Here is a 17,590-nt window from a genome sequence, read left to right on the forward strand (position 1 = left end):
TCATGCTACCATGGTTTAGCTATTCTAGTAAAACCAGGTTAATCAATTTCCCTACATGCATTTCAATTGAGTTTGTGCAACCCTCACATGTCATTTCAATGTTCTATTGCCAAGACAGCACTATGTGAGACACTACACACATTTCTGAAATGATCAGTCATTCAAATTAACATACATTAACATAGGGTTTTTCCACAAAACATTTATTGGAATTGGACATGGGATAGTAAATGCTTATATCAATTTGTGCTGCAATTTCACAAGGTGCCATCTTTGTAGTCAATTTCACCATGGAAAACATGAGACCTTCTAGGGCACTCTTCTTGCTGAAGCCTGGGGGGAAAACAGAAACTCATGGTTAGTGTGAATAGTGATATGTCCTTTGACAGCCATTTTAAAACATGCCTGCATACTAAATAACAATTACACAATAACCTGGCCATATAACTGAAACATTGAAGACACTACCCTCATTCAAGTTCAATAATAAAAAATATCCCCCAGGCTTGGAAGACTAGGTCAGATTGGTAGTAATCATTAAAACAGCCTGCACGCATATCCATATTAAAATCTGGGGTGTGGTATATGGCCAATATACCATGTGCTTGGATACAGCCGTCGCTGGTATATTGGCCATATCTCACAAACCCACGAGGTGCCTTATTGCTATTATAAACTGGTTACCAATGTAATTAGAGCAGTAAAAATAAAAAAGTTTTGGTATACCTTCTGATATACCACGGTTGTCAGCCAATACCCACAGAGTGAGCTGTTGCAAAGCACTGAAGAAATCAAGAGCCTCTCCATGCCTGACCCATGCAGGCCTCCATGTTGCACCAGGGAAAAATACTGAACTCCTGGTCCAAGTCACATCCTTTCCACCACCCCACAGTATTCTGTTGGATCAGCACCAAAATGTAAGCTTAAAATACAGTACAATCAAAGCTAGTCAAAATAATACCAATTATAGGCTAATGCACGTCCTCATATTAATGTAATAATAATCACTTTGGTTCATGATGTGAACAGCAGATACAGATTTGAATCATAGGACAAGGAAATGGTCTCAGTTGGACTCCATGAATTCCTCAAGCAATTCAGAATTATAGTTGTTTGACATCTTACCATGCGTCCTGTATCAGTTTGTCATCCATCCTGCAACATTGCATCCGAAAGACACTAGAAAAGGCAACAAATTGATACATTGTTACAACATTGAGTCAAGCTACAGACCACGTGCACAGACTAGACTTACACAATTTTAAGCTAGTTACGAGTCCTCATAGTTGTAAAAAAATATGTAATCACAGAGGTTCATGATGTGAACAGCAAAGATTTAAATCATCGGACAAGGGATAATAATCTCTGATATTGATAGCCAATAGTTAACACTGGCTAAAGATAGCAAGCTACTAACTATCGGCATATGTTAGCAGTAGCTAGGTATGCTATTAGAGGACTGAAGACAACTTACTGCAAGATCTGCATCAAATATCCAGTCGTCATCTCGCCAACAAATGACGAAGTCGTTTCTTTATCAAAACATTCTTCAATATAATCATTTTTTTTTGCATCGATGTCACGACTTGCTAGATTTTCGCTGTACTATTAACCAAAATGAAATGACCAGACCTCGTGGTGGTAATTTGCGCACGCCTTTTATGTACACCGCAAAGCAGTGTGGGAAATACAAGAGAAAGGCAGGACTTCAATAAGATGTCTGCTGACAACTTATAAAATAAATATATCAAATATGGACATCTATAATAGCGTTACAATTACAAAAGTGTTAATGTATAGGAAGTGTTAATGTATAGGTTTAAATCGCTTGCAAATCAACCTAATTTCACTGTAAAAATAAAAAATAAAATAAACTGATCTGAAATCAGAAAATAAGTGTTATATCAGAGATCTGACACAATATCCAACAGGCTTATGCATTTGTTTGTAAAATATTAATGCAATTTAGTGTACCAATTGAGAAGGAAATTCATACTTAAATGTATAAATTTAATTTGCTTCATACTTCGCTTACATTACAGTCAACATCTTACATACGCTTTACTGAATATAAATCTTTAAATCTGAAAATAAAAAAGTACTTTAATTCTGTGTGATACTGTGTTATAATCATGAGGATAACGTGAGATAAATAATTCTTGACAGAAAGATGTTTACCAGAACGGTGACAAAAACAAAAAAACTTTTTTTTTTTTAAGAACTTGATTTCACCTAGAAAGTAATACAGGTAATGGTCACGTAACATATACAATCAACCAACCGGAATACAGAGGAGTACTACAGATCCATTGCACATGGTCTTTGAAACATGGAGGTGCAGATTTACACAGTTCAGTACAGACTCCCTCAGTAAAAAAAAAAGCCTGTTATTGCAAACATTTTAAGGTCCATTGTTTTGTTTAGTGTACATTTATTACTACCAAGTTTCATGGGTTAGGTTAAGTTTCTCCTGAAATATCTAGATTTGTTAGAAACTTTTCTGTTCTCCAACAGAGCACAATTTAGCAGTTTAGCTTGATTGATTAATTCTGTTAAATGTCTCACTTCGTGAGAAGACAATCTAAAACAAATTATTCCCTAACTTTCACCATCAGATTGACGTAGTGAGTTTAGCACCATCACAGGGTTCTGGTTGTGCTCCTCTATTGGAAGCCCTTTGAAAATGTCCCACTTTGTGGGATGACAACAGATACTAGGGGTGTATTCAATGAGGTGAGACAAACGTTGCAGATAGACATGCAAAACAGAACATACAATTCCAATCCTCTACCTAAAATACAATTGTATCGTTTTTCTACACGATCCATTTCTATCTGAACGTTCTGTAACATTGCACCCTCCTGAACAGGCATGAGAAATGTTCATTTTCTCGTATGAATAAAGCTATTTGGGATGCATCATGTCATTCAAACACACAGACCAATTGTTGATGCTGCTGTACAGCAATTTTGTAATACTTCAGCATCCAGCAAGGTCACCCATGCAATAAACAACATTTTCAGTGCATAGGGATGATTACAACTTTGAAAAGCATGTGTGATGGTGTATAACATGGTCTTACTCAATCTCTTATGGTGAAAAACATGACACACACAAAGGTCCTCTGTTTGGACAAGGGTCATTTGTCAAACGCCTGCTTGGAGGTTTTTTCTTCTTCTTTTTTTTTTTTTTTTTTTAAACGTGTGTCTTCAATAACATTGCAGTAAAGAACAATAGACAGACAACGTAGTAAAAGTCCTTCAATGCCCTGAGCAGAGTGGAGAACGTAAGGCAAAGGTATCCTGGGGGGAAATAAGGCTACAATAACTAATAACAGTATTTTTAAAAACACACGGTCCCAATACACTCAACACATATAGAAAGGGATTGGCTTTGTGAGTAGGGAAATAACTGACCCAAAAGGGTCTTAAAAACATCACTTTCTTTATTCAAAACACTACCCAAATGCTGTTGAACACACACACTTGATGAGTAGCATTACAGTGCGACACACAAGAGGCCAAATCATGTGTTGCCTGGTAATCCGTGATGACTTAGTAAAGCACAAAGCTACCAAGCAACAGCTTACTGTAGCATAAAGGCACTCTGCAAAGCTAAAATAGTTGCAGTGCTTCGGACATAGTGATACTATGACTAGATTAATTATCCAATCGAACAATCTACCGCTGGTTCTTGACGGTTATCCAACGTGTATGTGTGTGCTGTTCTCCATGCGTTTGGAAAGAGGCAAATTGATATTCACAAAGTAGTAAAAAAAAAAAAATAGGGGCACCTAGCATCCAATATTCATATTTCCCTAATAAAGTGGACAACTTTCATACCCTGACAATGAATTTAGAGTACCATAAGCACTTTACTAGCGCAAATAACTTGGATTTGATATTGTGAAACCTTACTCTACCTGAATGTGTCAGAAACAGTACCCCCCCCCCCAATTGAACAAACCCCCCATACCAAAATACATACTATTTAGTTGTTTAAAAAATGGCAAATGGAATCCTAATCTGTGATAAAAGTCAAAGTGGGAATTTGTTAGTTGTTCCTAGATATTTTGCGAAGCTCTGAGCACAAGCTGAAACAGAGGTTGAAGAAAATAAATAGTGGGTAACATGAGCATATCTTGCTAGTTACTGTAGAGCCAGTTACTGTAGTTACTGTAGAGAGATGGCCATCATGATTAGAACCTGGGCTACTACCTGTAGAAGGCAGTCAGAATGTGACCCTTCTTTCCTCGTCTGCATCCAGAACCCTCAGAAATTATTAAAACAGAGGGGGAGGGTGAAAAAGAGGGACATATGCAAACAGAGCCATAATAAGATGGAGAAAATAAATGTGATAAAAAAAGATAAAAATGTTAAAAATCCTATTATCTAAAACAACTCCCCTTCACAAAACACAAAAACATTTGTTTGTTCCCCCTTGCACCTCTTTCTCTGGCGAGTCTCTCCCACAATCCTTACTTTTTCACGGAGGCTGGGGGCATGGGGACAGCCCCTTCCTTCAGCCAAGGCTATGCAAAGGCTATTCCCACTAACTGTGAAGGAGAAGCACCAGCTCCAGAGAAATTCATGTCCTCCCAACACTAGATCTATGAGGGTGGGTAAAAGGTAAGCAGTGCTCAGTACTGTCCTTGCCTCCTGGTGGTGGCTGGGTCTAGCTAGCTAACAATTGACGGGACTGTGCACCACTCTCCACCCTATCCAATGCTAGCACTATGGGGATGGGAGAGAAAGCACATGGGCATGGCTAGCAGTAAGTGGCGCAGACAGACAGTCCACTCCTTTCCCAATGCTTTGCCCAGAGGGTGGGCGAGAGAGACGGCGCCCAGGGCCGACTCCCCTCATCTCCCAGACCCACTGCTCATCTCTGAGACTGGGCGGCTAGCTAGCCAGCCCGGGAGGCAGAGAAACCAAGGACCACTACCACTCACCAGTCCTAATGTTTAGCTCTCAAGCTGGGGGAGAGAGGAGGCCACTATTCCCTTCTAGTCTCCCAGCACTAGTTTTCACTGGGCTGGGTGAGAGACATACAGACAGCGAACCCATGGACCTGGCCTAGCAGTTGATGGAGGGACAGTCCGTCTTGCCCGCTGAGCTGATGATCCTCATGAGGCAGCGTCCAAACTCCTCCAGGATCATCCTCTCTGCGGTGGCCTGGGGCTGCTGGATCAGCTCTGCCTGCTCAGCCTGCTCCAGCAGACACTCACACGTGGCTTCTGCCACCTCCTTCGTCACAAACGTAAAGGGCATCCTGGTGGAGAGAGGATGAGATCAGCCACTGTTCTACCACAAGATACACAGCATAGAGTGGGAGTACAAAGCAGGATAGGCTGAAGAGGGGGAGGCGAGAGGGGTTGAGGCTACACAGAATACATCTAGAGAGGATGGGTGGAGGAGAGGGGGTGAGAAGTTGCAAAGCTAACAGTAATTTACCAAAGTTACCAGAATCGTCAGTAATTTGGGAAATTAAAAGAAAATCTATAGCAATAACTTTGGTCATTTATACAGGAATAACCCCAAAAAGTATTCATATATAGTATTATTTTCACACACACACACACACACATATAGTACCAGTCAAAAGTTTGGACACACCTACTCCTTTCAAGGGTTTTTCTTTATTTTTACTATTTTATACATTGTAGAATAATAGTGAAGGCATCAAAACTATGAAATAACACATATGGAATCATGGAGTGACCAAAAATGTGTTAAACATTTCAAAAGATATTTCATATTTGAGATTCTTCAAAGTAGCCACCATTTGCCTTGATGACAGCTTTGCACACTTTTGGAATTCTCTCAACCAGCTTCACCTGGAATGCTTTTCCAACAGTCTTGAAGGAGATCCCACATACGCTGAGCACTTGCTGGCTGCTTTTTCTTCACTCTGTGGTCCAACTCCTCCCAAACAATCTCAATTGGGTTGAGGTTGGGTGATTGTGGAGGCCAAGTCATCTGATGCAGCACTCCATCACTCTCCTTCTTGGTCAAATAGCCCTTACACAGTCTAGAGGTGTGTTTTAGGTCATTGTCCTGTTGAAAAACAAATGATAGTCCCACTAAGCACAAACCAGATGGGATGGCATATCGCTGAACGCTGTGGTAGCCATGCTGGTTAAGTGTGCCTTGAATTCTAAATAAATCACTGACAGTGTCACCAGCAAAGCACCGTCACACCTCCTCCTCTATGCTTCACAGTGGGAACCACACATGCGGAGATCATGCGTTCACCTACTCGGCATCTCACAAAGACACAGAGGTTGGAAGCAAAAATCTCAAATTTGGACTCATCAGACCAAAGGACAGATTTCCACCGGTCTAATGTCCATTGCTCGTGTTTCTTGGCCCAAGCAAGTCTCTTCTTATTGGTGTCCTTTAGTAGTGGTTTCTTTGCAGCAATTCGACCACGAAGGCCTGATACACGCAGTCTCCTCTGAACAGTTGATTTTGAGATGTGTCTGTTACTTGAACTCTGTGAAGCATTTATTTGGGCTGCAATTTCTGAGGCTGGTCATTTAATGAACTTATCAGCAGAGGTAACTCTGGGTCTTCCTTTCCTGTGGCGGTCCTCATGAGAGCCAATTTCATCATAGCACTTCATGGTTTTTACAACTGCGCTTGAAGAAACGTTCAAAGTTCTTGACATTTTCCGAATTGACTAAGCTTCATGTCTTAAAGCAATGATGGACTGTTGTTTCTCTTTGCTTAATTGAGCTGTTCTTGCCATAATATGGACTTCGTATTTGACCAAATAGGGCTATTTTCTGTAGCCACCCCTAACTTGTCACAACACAACTGATTGCACTTGAGCCATTTAGGAGGAAAGAAATTCCACAAATAAACATTAACAAGACACACCTGTTAAATTGAAATGCATTCCAGGTGACTACCTCATGAAGCTGGTTGAGAGAATGCCAATAGTGTGCAAAGCTGTCATCAAGGCAAAAGGTGGCTAATCTGAAGAATCTCAAATATAAAATATATTTTGATTTGTTTAACACTTTTTTGGTTACTACATGATTCCATGTGTTATTTCATAGTTCTGATGTCTTCACTATTATTATACAATGTAGAAAATAGTAAAAACAAAGAAAAAAAACATGGAATGAGTAGATGTGTCCAAACTTCTGACTAGTACTGTACGTAATTATCTTATTTCATATATTTTACATGTGATAAAACTACACAGAGGGCCGGAGACTATTACAGACTATGATAGTCTGAAGTACCAAAAAGGGCCACTAGATGTTTCGATAGATTACATAAAATCCTTGAAAGATAACAAAAATCTGGTAGTTTACTGGTAAACTTAGAAAGTTTCCAGTAAAATACCCTTCCTTTGCAACCCAAGTGAGAAGCGAGAGGGTGAATCTAGGAAGGTGAGGCTGGAGAGAGTGAGTCCAGAGTCAGTCTTTACCTCCCCCCTCCGCTGGTGATGGCCGGGGTGGTCCTTGTGAACAGGTCCGAGATCTGCGACGACAGCTTGGTCTTGGCTGCCGTCTGCTGTTGAACTCTGACCTCAGCTGCGTCGGCCAGGTGCATCAGAGTCTTCCTCTCAGGGCTCTCCTCAAAGTTCTTACAGCCCACACACTTACAGGTAGACGAGCACATGATCTTGGCCTGGCAGAGAGAGAAGAAGAAACAGTAAGGCTGCGTCTCCATGAGGTCAACCAGGGGTGGGGAATCTGAATTAGGTGTGTTACGGCTTGGTTTTACTGCTTGGCTGGAACAAAAGCCATGCGCCCACACCGACAAGTAAGGTCTTCACTCGGGCTGTTACAGTGACCGTGTTATCGCCAGTCACGAGTCGTGACCGCAGTCAAATTCTATGTGACCGTTGAGTCACGATAACCAGGCAACTCCAAGGCGCACTGATGCCGCTGATGGTCATTAGTAGCCTACCAAACTTGCTAACGGCCAGTCGCTAATGGTCTCGTACTCAGCACTCCATTATCCAGGCTGTATCATATCCGGCCGTGATTGGGAGTCCCATAGGGCGGCGCACAATTGGCACAGCATCGTCCAGGTTTGGCCGGGGTAGGCTGTCATTGTAAATAAGAATTTGTTCTTAAACTGACTTGCCTAGTTCAATAAAAGGTTAAATAAAAAAAATCTAATTACTCTGACATCAATGCAAATGCCATCGAAAATCAAACCAAACACTTCATGCGAGCCCTGGCATTCAGAGTTTGAGCGGAATAGGATCACCTGCTGCCCAGGACCTCTGAAACAGGGTTGGAGAGCCCATAGCCTAATGAAACATGTGATCTTATAAGCAGCCATTGCGCAATCGTGTGTGAAAACAGAGTTTTGACTGGCCGCTATTTAAAAGAGCATCCCAGCTTTCTCGTGCTGCTATATTTATGGCTCAATTCTTAAAATGAAGCACATAAATCTGCTTTACAACCACCTGGTATATTAAAAATGTAACCTCCATTTGCAGGTTACGGATTATGTTTTTTTTTGTGGGCAATTCTAAAATAAAGAAAGAATAGATTCAATTAAGAATAGTCTGATGGGTGAGAATATTATCAAGTGCTTGTCAAATTGTAAATGAGAGACTGAGGAAGTGTGTGCAGCTTGCGCAAGAAACAGAGCAGAGCGCATGCCTTTCAATGCGACCCCCCCCCCCCCAAAAAAAACATTACAACTTCTTAAAATGTATATGTTCTAAAAAGGTCTGCATCAGTGACTTGTAGGCTATGCGTGAAAGCCCGGAGATGCTAAGTGCGTTTATGTTAATTAACGGTCAATTTACTGTGAGACCTGCAGTTATTTGCATGACAGTTAAAGGCTGACAAAATGTCATGACCGCCACAATACTAGTCTTCACATTATTTCCTACCTTTTATCTACAGTGATATCAAAAGATTGGACAAGTGAAAGTAAGATGGAATAGAACAGTATAGAATACAACTTTAACGTCCACCCGTAGAAGGACAGGCGTGTTGGTGAGAGAGAGAGAGAGAGAGAGATGGAGGCCCACCTCATAACACTCGCAGTAGTTCTTCAGGCATCCTGAGCGTTTACAGTTGCAGCCTTTGCTGTGTCTGCGGTCCGACTCGCCCTCTTTACCTTTACCGATCTTCGGCTTGAATGCCTCCGGGTTACGGTCCAGACACGCCTGGGGGAAATAATACAACCCTTTTAAAACAACTCTTTACACAAGTAGTCAGATACAACTGATGGTTACTTTTAAACACAAGACCAAGTGATAACACTAATCATGGAGTACATTAGCCACGCAAAGCTTTTCTCCACACAACAACCAAGACAAATAAGGTGACAGAGTCGAGTCAAATCTGACTTGTCTTGTGGTGGCGGCCCGTTCCTCACCTTGATGGCTTTAGCTCGCTCGGTCTCGTGTTCCAGGTTGTTGAAGCAGTTGGTACAGTTACAGCTCTGACAGAACTCCCCGTTGGCAAAGCAGTCACAGTACCTGCAGAGAGAGCAAGACCACATTGAGGTTATGCCCATCTCCATGACGTCTACACTAAATACAGGACTTTTCGTTTTTTAAAGCAGGAATTCTGTTACACATGAACAGTTGAGTGGGTTGGAGCTCCCGGTAAGTTATAGTACATACAGTTTGAGACACTGAGACTTGTTGCAGTTGCAGGGCTTCCGTGGTCTGGAGGCAGCGTCTGATGTTGATAAACTGTGGGAAGAAGGAATACGCGCATTGATTAGTCAGCGCATTGACTTTATAACAACGTTGTCATAAAAACCTGTCGATGTGCCTTTGAGCAAGGCACTTAAGCCCGATTTGCTCCAGGGGCGCCGTACTACTGTGGCCGACCCTGTAAAACAACATTTCACTGCACCTATCCAGCATATGTGACAACAAAACATGAAATACAGTGAGCTCCACAAGTATTGGGACCGTGAAACATTTGTTGTTGTTTTGCCTCTGTACTCCTGCACTTCGGATTTGAAATGATACAATGACTAAATTCTAAGTAAGAATAGAATATGTTTCTAAACACTTCGACACGAATGTGGATGCTACCATGATTACAGATAATCCTGAATAATGAAGAGCGAAAAAGTTACACACAAATATCATACACCCCCCCCAAAAAAAAAATATATGCCAAACTCCTGTTAATGTAATGGTGAGAGGTTAGCATGTCTTGGGGGTATGATCATCATTATTCACGATTCATTCAGGATTATCTGCAATCATGGTAGCATCCACATTCATGTAGAAGTGTTTCGAAACATTATACTCTTATTTCCAATAAAAGTGACTGCAAAATGGCACAATACATTATTTACCATTCATTTCTATTGGGCAAAAAAAATCAAAAATCTGGAACACAACCAAAATAAACAGCAAATGCACCCAACAAATTTGTCGAGTCCCCCACTTCATGTAGTCATTGCGTGCTATGAATATGGAATCACAAATATTGAACTTTGTACTACTTTAATGCACATAAGTGAATTTGTTCCAATAATTTGGTCCTATAAAATGAAGGGACTATGTACAAAGCATTGTAATTTTGAAAATACCCTCAAATTAAAGCTGACAGTACACTTTAGCCTCATAGTCAGTGTCATTTCACTTTTGGAGCTCTGTAAATAAATAAACATAGCATTTCAAACATTAAAACAAAGTGCTTGATCGCAAACCGCATTTTTACTGACAAGGACTTCTTTCCAATCAAAACACAGGTCATATCTAGTTGGAGATTTCCCCTGTGTGATGCTTTGCTGTGCTCACCCATTGAGAGGCAGTCTGGCCTGAGTCTGGATGCCTGTAGGGGTGGGGAACCCAGAGCTGCTGGCCAAAGTCACATACGCAGACTGTTGGAGCTGAACGGGAGCGAGAGAGACGTGAGAACACGGACACACACATACATTTAAAATGCCTCCAACACAAAACCCAGCCCTATACCTGCGTGACATAATGTGCGGGCAGCACAGCATAGCCCATGTTCCCAGACCCAGGCGCCAGCACGGTGCCCGGGGGTAGGTTGGTGAGGTTGGGCTGGATCTGGGGCAGCGGCGTGGCGGGCATGATCAACCTCTGCTGGGTCTGGGTTGTCAGCACCTGGCCCGATGACGTCAGGGGCTTGGGCACCACCTGAGAGAGGGGGAGAGTAATGAAGGTTAAATTACACTATATTAATTGAGAGTGCATGTCTGTAGCTGTTGTGGCCAAGTGAATTAATGAGTAAGGGAACAATTCCATCTGTAAGTAACGTGTGTGTGTGTGTGTGAGTGTGTGTGAGTGTGTGTGTGTCTGTGTGTGTGTGTCTGTGTGTGTGTTTCACCTGCTTCATGGTCTGTGCTGGGATGATGGGGACAGACATCCTGACTTGGGCTGTGTTGACCACCATGGGCTTGGCTGTGGAAGGAAGAGAGGTCATATGAAATACCAGCACACTATGGTAAATGCTTCTCTATATTATGGCTCTGTTTGGACCTAAAAGACTACCCCTGCCAGTCTCTGTGGATGGTCAATCAATCAATCGTAATTTTACATCAACAGATGTTACAAAGTACTATGGATGGTGAGTCTGTCTCCTACCGGTCATGGATGAGTTGGTGCAGTGGCTGCCGGCCTGTCCCGTGCTGCTGCCCGTGGTGGCAGTGACCAGCCTGACGTAGTGGAAGCGGCTGCCTGGCACCTGGATCTGCTGCACGTTGGACGAGGTGGACAGGGGGAAGATGGTCTTAAACTGGGGGCCGCCCACCGTCACAGTCTGCACCGGCTTCATGGGCTGTGAGGAGAGGAGGGAAAAATGGTCAGGATCAGCAGTAGCATGCCTGATTCAAATTATCAAGGGCTTGGTGATTAACTTGGCGGCCTTGTGGTTAGAGTATTTTTTTTTTCACCTTTAATTAACCAGGTAGGCCAGTTGAGAACAAGTTCTCATTTACAACTGCGACCTGGCCAAGATAAAGCAAAGTAGTGCGACAAAAAACAACACAAGAGTTACCACATAGGATAAACAAAAAGTACAGTCAATAACACAACAGAAAAACCTATATACAGTGTGTGCAAACGGAGTAAGGAGGTATGGCGATAAATAGGCCGTATTAGCGAGTATCCGCCGTGAGATTGGAAGGTTAGGAATACGATCCCCGGCCCGAGTCATACCAAAGTTAAGATAGGAAGCAATGCGTCTCCGCTTGGCACTCAGCATTAAGGAGATGGCCCTGCGATAGACTAGTGTCCTGTCCAGGGGGAGTAATGGACAGGACACTAGGCTCATGCTCCTATGAGCGGTTACGAAAGGCTACTTTTTGGTGATTAGTTGGCTAGTTGAATCAGGTGATCCAGCGCTTGAATAGAACAAACAAATGTGCAGTCCTGAGGCTGGGGTCCCAGAGGGCCAGAGAAACTGTTAGAGAGGTTAGTTTTACCTATGCGGTAGAATGGCTGGAGACTACCTTGGCTGGAGAGGTGGCTGTAGACTGTTGTACTAGTATCTGCTGTCCCAGGTGGGTCATGTTGAGCGGCAGAGACACTGACTTCTGAGGGGAGTTGGGTACCTGGGAGGCCACCGACACCACTGTCAACTGTTACACAAAAAGAAAACAGTATAGGTTTAGTCATGAAATCCAAACGCAAAATGGGGAAAACCGCAATGGGTCTCTCTCTCCCTCACTCAAAGTGGGGTCAGAGGGATTGAGTGGCAGCATGTCTGACTTTGCTAGGTGACTTGAGGGGGGAGATGGCAATCTTGCTGCTGGAGCTGAGTGTCTCAGAGAGAGTGATGGTCCGCGGGGGGGTCACTGGGCTGCTCGTGGACAGGACTCGACCTGGGAGGTGGGGTTGGGGGAGGGCAAAAAATCACAACGATGAGGTCAGAACCAGGGACAGGGATCAAAGTCTACATACATTTCTATGGCTCAAAGCGCTTATGACACAGTTATAACTCAGGCTGTACGTTCAATGATTACACAGCTTATCCCTGAGCGTGTGGCACATTACAAACCAAGCATTCTTTCTATGAAGAGGTCAATGCGACAAACACGTGACGGTGATTACCTGTAATGACATTGGATACTGATGTCTGGGTGGTCAGACCTTTGTTGTTGACAGCTTTAGTGATGATGAACTTGATTGGTCCAGCTGATGACACCTGCGTTTTCTTTGCAATCTGTTGGCAAATACATTCATTGACCTTCACTGTACGAACTACAGCGAAGAAGAGACCTACACATAAAGCTTCCCAAATCACTAGCAAACCTCCAAAAAGGTAACCCGTGGCTAAATTCATCTCCTCACTACAAAATGTGTACACAGCTGAGCACAGACTAACAGGTCAACAAACAAGTAAACAGGTCAACAAACAAGTAAACAGGTCAACAAACAAGTAAACAAGCCAACAAACAAGTAAACAGGTCAACAAACAAGTAAACAAATCAGGCCTCAGGCCTCCCGAGTGGCGCAGCGGTCTAAGGCACTGCATCGCAATCTGTGTCACCACAGTTCCTGGTTCGATCCCAGGCTGTGTCACAGCCGGCCGCGACCCGGGAGACCCATGAGGCGTCGTCCGGGTTAGGGGAGGGTTTGGCCGGCCGGGTTGTCCTTGTCCCATCGCGCTCTAGTGACTCCTATGGCGGGCTGGGCGCAGTGCACACTTGTCAGGTGTACGGTGTTTCCTCCGACACATTGGTGCGGCTGGATTCCGGGTTAAGCAAGCGTTGTGTCAAGAAGCAGAGCGGCTTGGCAGGGTCGTGTTTCGGAGGACGCACGGCTCTCAACCGTCGCCTCTCCCGAGTCCGTACAGGAGTTGCTGCGATGGAACAAGACTAACTATCAATTGGATATCACGAAATTAGGGAGAATTTTTTTGTAATTTTATTAAATGTATCAGGTCTCACCTGAACAGTCTTCAGCTGCTGGGCCTGCAGGGTGGACACCTGACTGACCGCCTGCCCCACCATGACCGGCTTCAGGTCTGTCCTCCCCCCTATCGTCAGCACCTTGAAATGCTGCGGGTGGGCCTTGGCTTCCCCCTGACCTGAGCCAGGCTTGGAGCCCGTGTGGGGCAGCTGCAGCACAATAGACTGGCCTGACTTGCCTATAGCCGTCACCATGAACTTCTGGCCCCCTGGAGTGATAGTGGTAGTGCCTGGGGACCTGGTGGTGTCTGCTCCCGGGAATGAGGCCACCTTATTGAGGATGATCTGGTGGTTGGATGAGAGCTTCTGTAAGCCCCCCGAGGTGAGACTGACCCCGCCCGGGCTGGTAGTGGTTTTGAGGGTGGTGGAGGTGAGGGTGGATGCTGTGGCGGGTCGGAGGGTAAGGGGGGAGGATGAAGCTATGGATGGGGTGAGGAGGAGCTGAGTGTCGGAGGTGGTGCTACAGAGGGTGGAGTCTGTGGTGATGGAGGTGGTCTGGGCCTGGGTCCGCTGGGTCGGAGGGGCATCCGAACACAGGCTAACGATCTCTGGGACGGCGAGAACATCTGTTTCCATGGGGATTGGTGCATCGTCGCTGGGCTGTGATTGGCCAGAGGCTGCAGGGGACTCTGCGGGGGGGTCGTCGTCCATGACGATGGCCTCGGTGTCCATTATCTCGTCAGGGAGGAGGATGTTCAGCTCTGGCGACACCACGTCCATGTCTCCAAGTTTACACTCAGCTCAAATCAGTCGCTGCAGGAGACAAAACGGGGAACATTAGAATGTCAGTCCAAATAATTTATTAGAAGCATCAAACACCTTTTCTGGTACTTTCCTTTCATATCAAGGAAAGTACCAGTACACAAAAAAACTACAGAAATAGCTGCAGCAACTTTTGGGATATAGTCAAAACATGCATTTCCAACCAGAGGTTTTTAGATCCTGCTTGGTGCCAATAAGCAATTGATAGGCAACCAAGAACAATTGCAAAAGTATTTTAGATCTAGAAAAAAAAAGTTCAATAAAGTGAGATGCCTAAAACTGAATTACCTTGTTCCAATTTCTGCATATGAACATGTGTTGATGTTTGCATATAACGGTGTGGATGTTGCACACACACTACTGCAACGACACGAGAAGGTGCAAACCCATCACTATTGATTTGAAGGATGTCACTGTCATATACAGCCCAAAACATGTAGTGTGTAACATCAGTAAATATATTAAGATGCATAGATCTGCTATCAATAACGCAAGACTCAAGAGCAAATCCACCAAATAGTTTCAAAGACAGCGGTGAATTTCATAAGATGTGAAAAAGTTGGTACACACAGGCAATGGAACATCAAGTATCTGACGTTACAGAATTATAAAATCATAAATTATCTGTTTAAATACCATTAGAAATGTTGGATAGCTTAGTTAAATGCGGTAGTGTAGTCAGCCACCAAGAACAATACCACATTTTGTTTATGTAACGACATTATGACCCGAACTCTTTGATCGCAATACTACATTAAACGCTTACTTTGCAACATAGTCCACCTGATTTCGAACGGTATAAATTTGAATTTAGCTGGCTAGCTAACTAACATGTCATCGATTGTGTGGATAGCTAGTTAGCTAGCTAACGTAGCTAGCTTGGCTAGGCCGCTTCGGACATCCAAGAGAATAACAATCTTTGTCCTACCTCCGCCGTACTCCAAATAAGACAGATGGTACACTATACAAGTCGATAAACTACGGGGTATCGATGTTCATCTTCTTAATTTTCTATAAGATATATGTTTGGGGCCTGATTCTTGTTTTCTCAACTAAGCAGCCTGTCAAAACCATCAATTGGTGACAGCAGCAGCACTATGAAAACGACCAGCTAGCTAGCTACGTTTCTATTTTCAGGCCGGGGTTGGATTTCGAAAGATCCGCCATTTTCACCTCGTCATCAGTTAACTAAAGAGATGAGAGGAAGATATAGCAATAGAGATGAACGCCCATGCCATGGATCTTGTTTACCAATGAAGTAATGGTGGTACCGTTTGCAATTGATTATTACCGGGTAGTGCAACACAGTAATTTTAAAAGAGTACTCCGGGTTGTCACATAACGTTACAAACCATATGATCTTGTAAATATTTACATGGTACTCTGTGTAGAACTACACAGTGAATAACGACACGAATAATACATCTACATTATTGTCCATTGGTAATCAACTGTGGTGAACTGTTATTTTGTGCTTTGGAAAAAAATATTAAAATGTAAAATAATCCAATGTCATTAGAACCCTTTTTACAGTCATTTGTCACAGAACAACACCCCAGAAACCTTGAAATAAAAGGGGGATATATGACTTTCCTTGGGGGGAAAAGCAACCTTAGAGGAACTAAGCCCGAGACGAGCATCAGACCATTTGACAGTCAAAGCCCCAGCTGCTTTCAAGCCATTTCACCAAGCAGACAGTAGACAGACCAGGAGGGTATTTTTCCGGCTAGCCAAAATTGAATAGACAGGATAACTGTAGTGGCAAACCCCCCTGCAAGCTAAGCCCTAATAACAAACTGGGCGAGCGAAATCAGAAAATTACTCTCCATTTGTCAGGGTGCTGGAAACAAGCTAGCGGGCTGCATTTGTAATGCATTTGATGTCATTAAATATTAAATCACACAAAGTTAGTCTGAATAAACTTCGTCACTCAAACATCAGCAAATGCAGCTATGCAACGTTGATAGTCACCTTTATTTGAATGAATGGTAAACAAATGTGTTATAAATGTGCCTATGCATGTTTTCTAACTTCCTATCGCTTCTACAACAGCAGTCCTATGCTAAGTTAGCTAGTTAGAATAAGGTATCTTCCTATGCAGCTAGCTAGCTGTCTGCTAACTGGCCAAATGGACATAATCAGCTGTTAGCTAGCAAGCCTGGCCATCAGCTAACTCATTAGCATGTTGGCTAACATTATTTTGCCCCTTTCACACAGCGAATAGATTCTTACGTGGCTTGTTTTTCCCCTCGGTGCAACACCTTTGGTGACACGAAACGTGTTAACGCACACACTCCTTCGCCGTTCCGTACATGCGGAGCAACATCTCGGTAAAACCCACAGAAACGTAGACGATTGTTTAAAATACCGCGCCTAGCACCATTTCACCCCTACCATCCCATAATAATGTTACGCCCTCCTTCACAACCACACCGCGCGTCATCGATAGCGCTACAACAAAGGAGTGCGTTCGTAAATTAACTCTGGCTATCTACTCCTATTCCTGAGCACGCTTGTCAGAGTGTGCCAGAGCGCAGAGTAATTTATGAATTTACGAATGCGCAATACCGGTTGAATATGACGGGTTTCAGTAAAATTCGACAAAAAACGTAATTCAATTGCTGCTAGCAGCACATTTACAGTCACCAACGTTATAGGGTGTGTTCGTAAATTCAATGTGGCCATCTACTCCGATTTCAGACAACTCTCGTCTGAGTGTGCCAGAGCGCAGAATAAAATGCATTTATGAACGCTGAACACCCGTTGAATATAGCCGGTGTCGGTAAACGTTGGCAAAAAAAGCTTAAATTAAATTGTTGCCAGCAGCACAGTTACGGTCACCAACGCTCTGGATAACATCAAAATAGCCTAACCAGCTCTGCTAGGGCTGGTAAAATGGCCACAGTGAGGTGTTCTCTCATTTATTTGTGTCTGGAAGTAGC

The 17,590-nt window shown here is 43.4% G+C and overlaps 1 protein-coding gene across 1 annotated transcript; it reads right to left on the reverse strand.

The window, feature by feature from the left end:
• Positions 1-176: 176 nt before the first annotated feature.
• Positions 177-17,031, reverse strand: lin54 (lin-54 DREAM MuvB core complex component). Its single transcript, XM_038970556.1, has 17 exons — positions 16,881-17,031; positions 13,866-14,639; positions 13,027-13,138; positions 12,685-12,797; positions 12,426-12,554; positions 11,560-11,752; positions 11,303-11,376; positions 10,924-11,112; positions 10,750-10,841; positions 9,610-9,681; positions 9,360-9,462; positions 9,010-9,147; positions 7,441-7,643; positions 1,475-5,271; positions 1,126-1,179; positions 727-896; positions 177-333 (listed from the first exon to the last, which is right to left on the reverse strand). The coding sequence occupies exons 2-14, from the start codon at positions 14,604-14,606 to the stop codon at positions 5,076-5,078; spliced, it is 2,355 nt and encodes a 784-aa protein (XP_038826484.1). The 5' UTR covers positions 14,607-14,639; positions 16,881-17,031; the 3' UTR covers positions 177-333; positions 727-896; positions 1,126-1,179; positions 1,475-5,075.
• Between the last annotated feature and the right edge of the window lie 559 nt (positions 17,032-17,590).

This window comes from Salvelinus namaycush, chromosome 31 (assembly GCF_016432855.1).
Source record: "Salvelinus namaycush isolate Seneca chromosome 31, SaNama_1.0, whole genome shotgun sequence".
NCBI classification, from domain to species: Eukaryota; Metazoa; Chordata; class Actinopteri; order Salmoniformes; family Salmonidae; genus Salvelinus; species Salvelinus namaycush.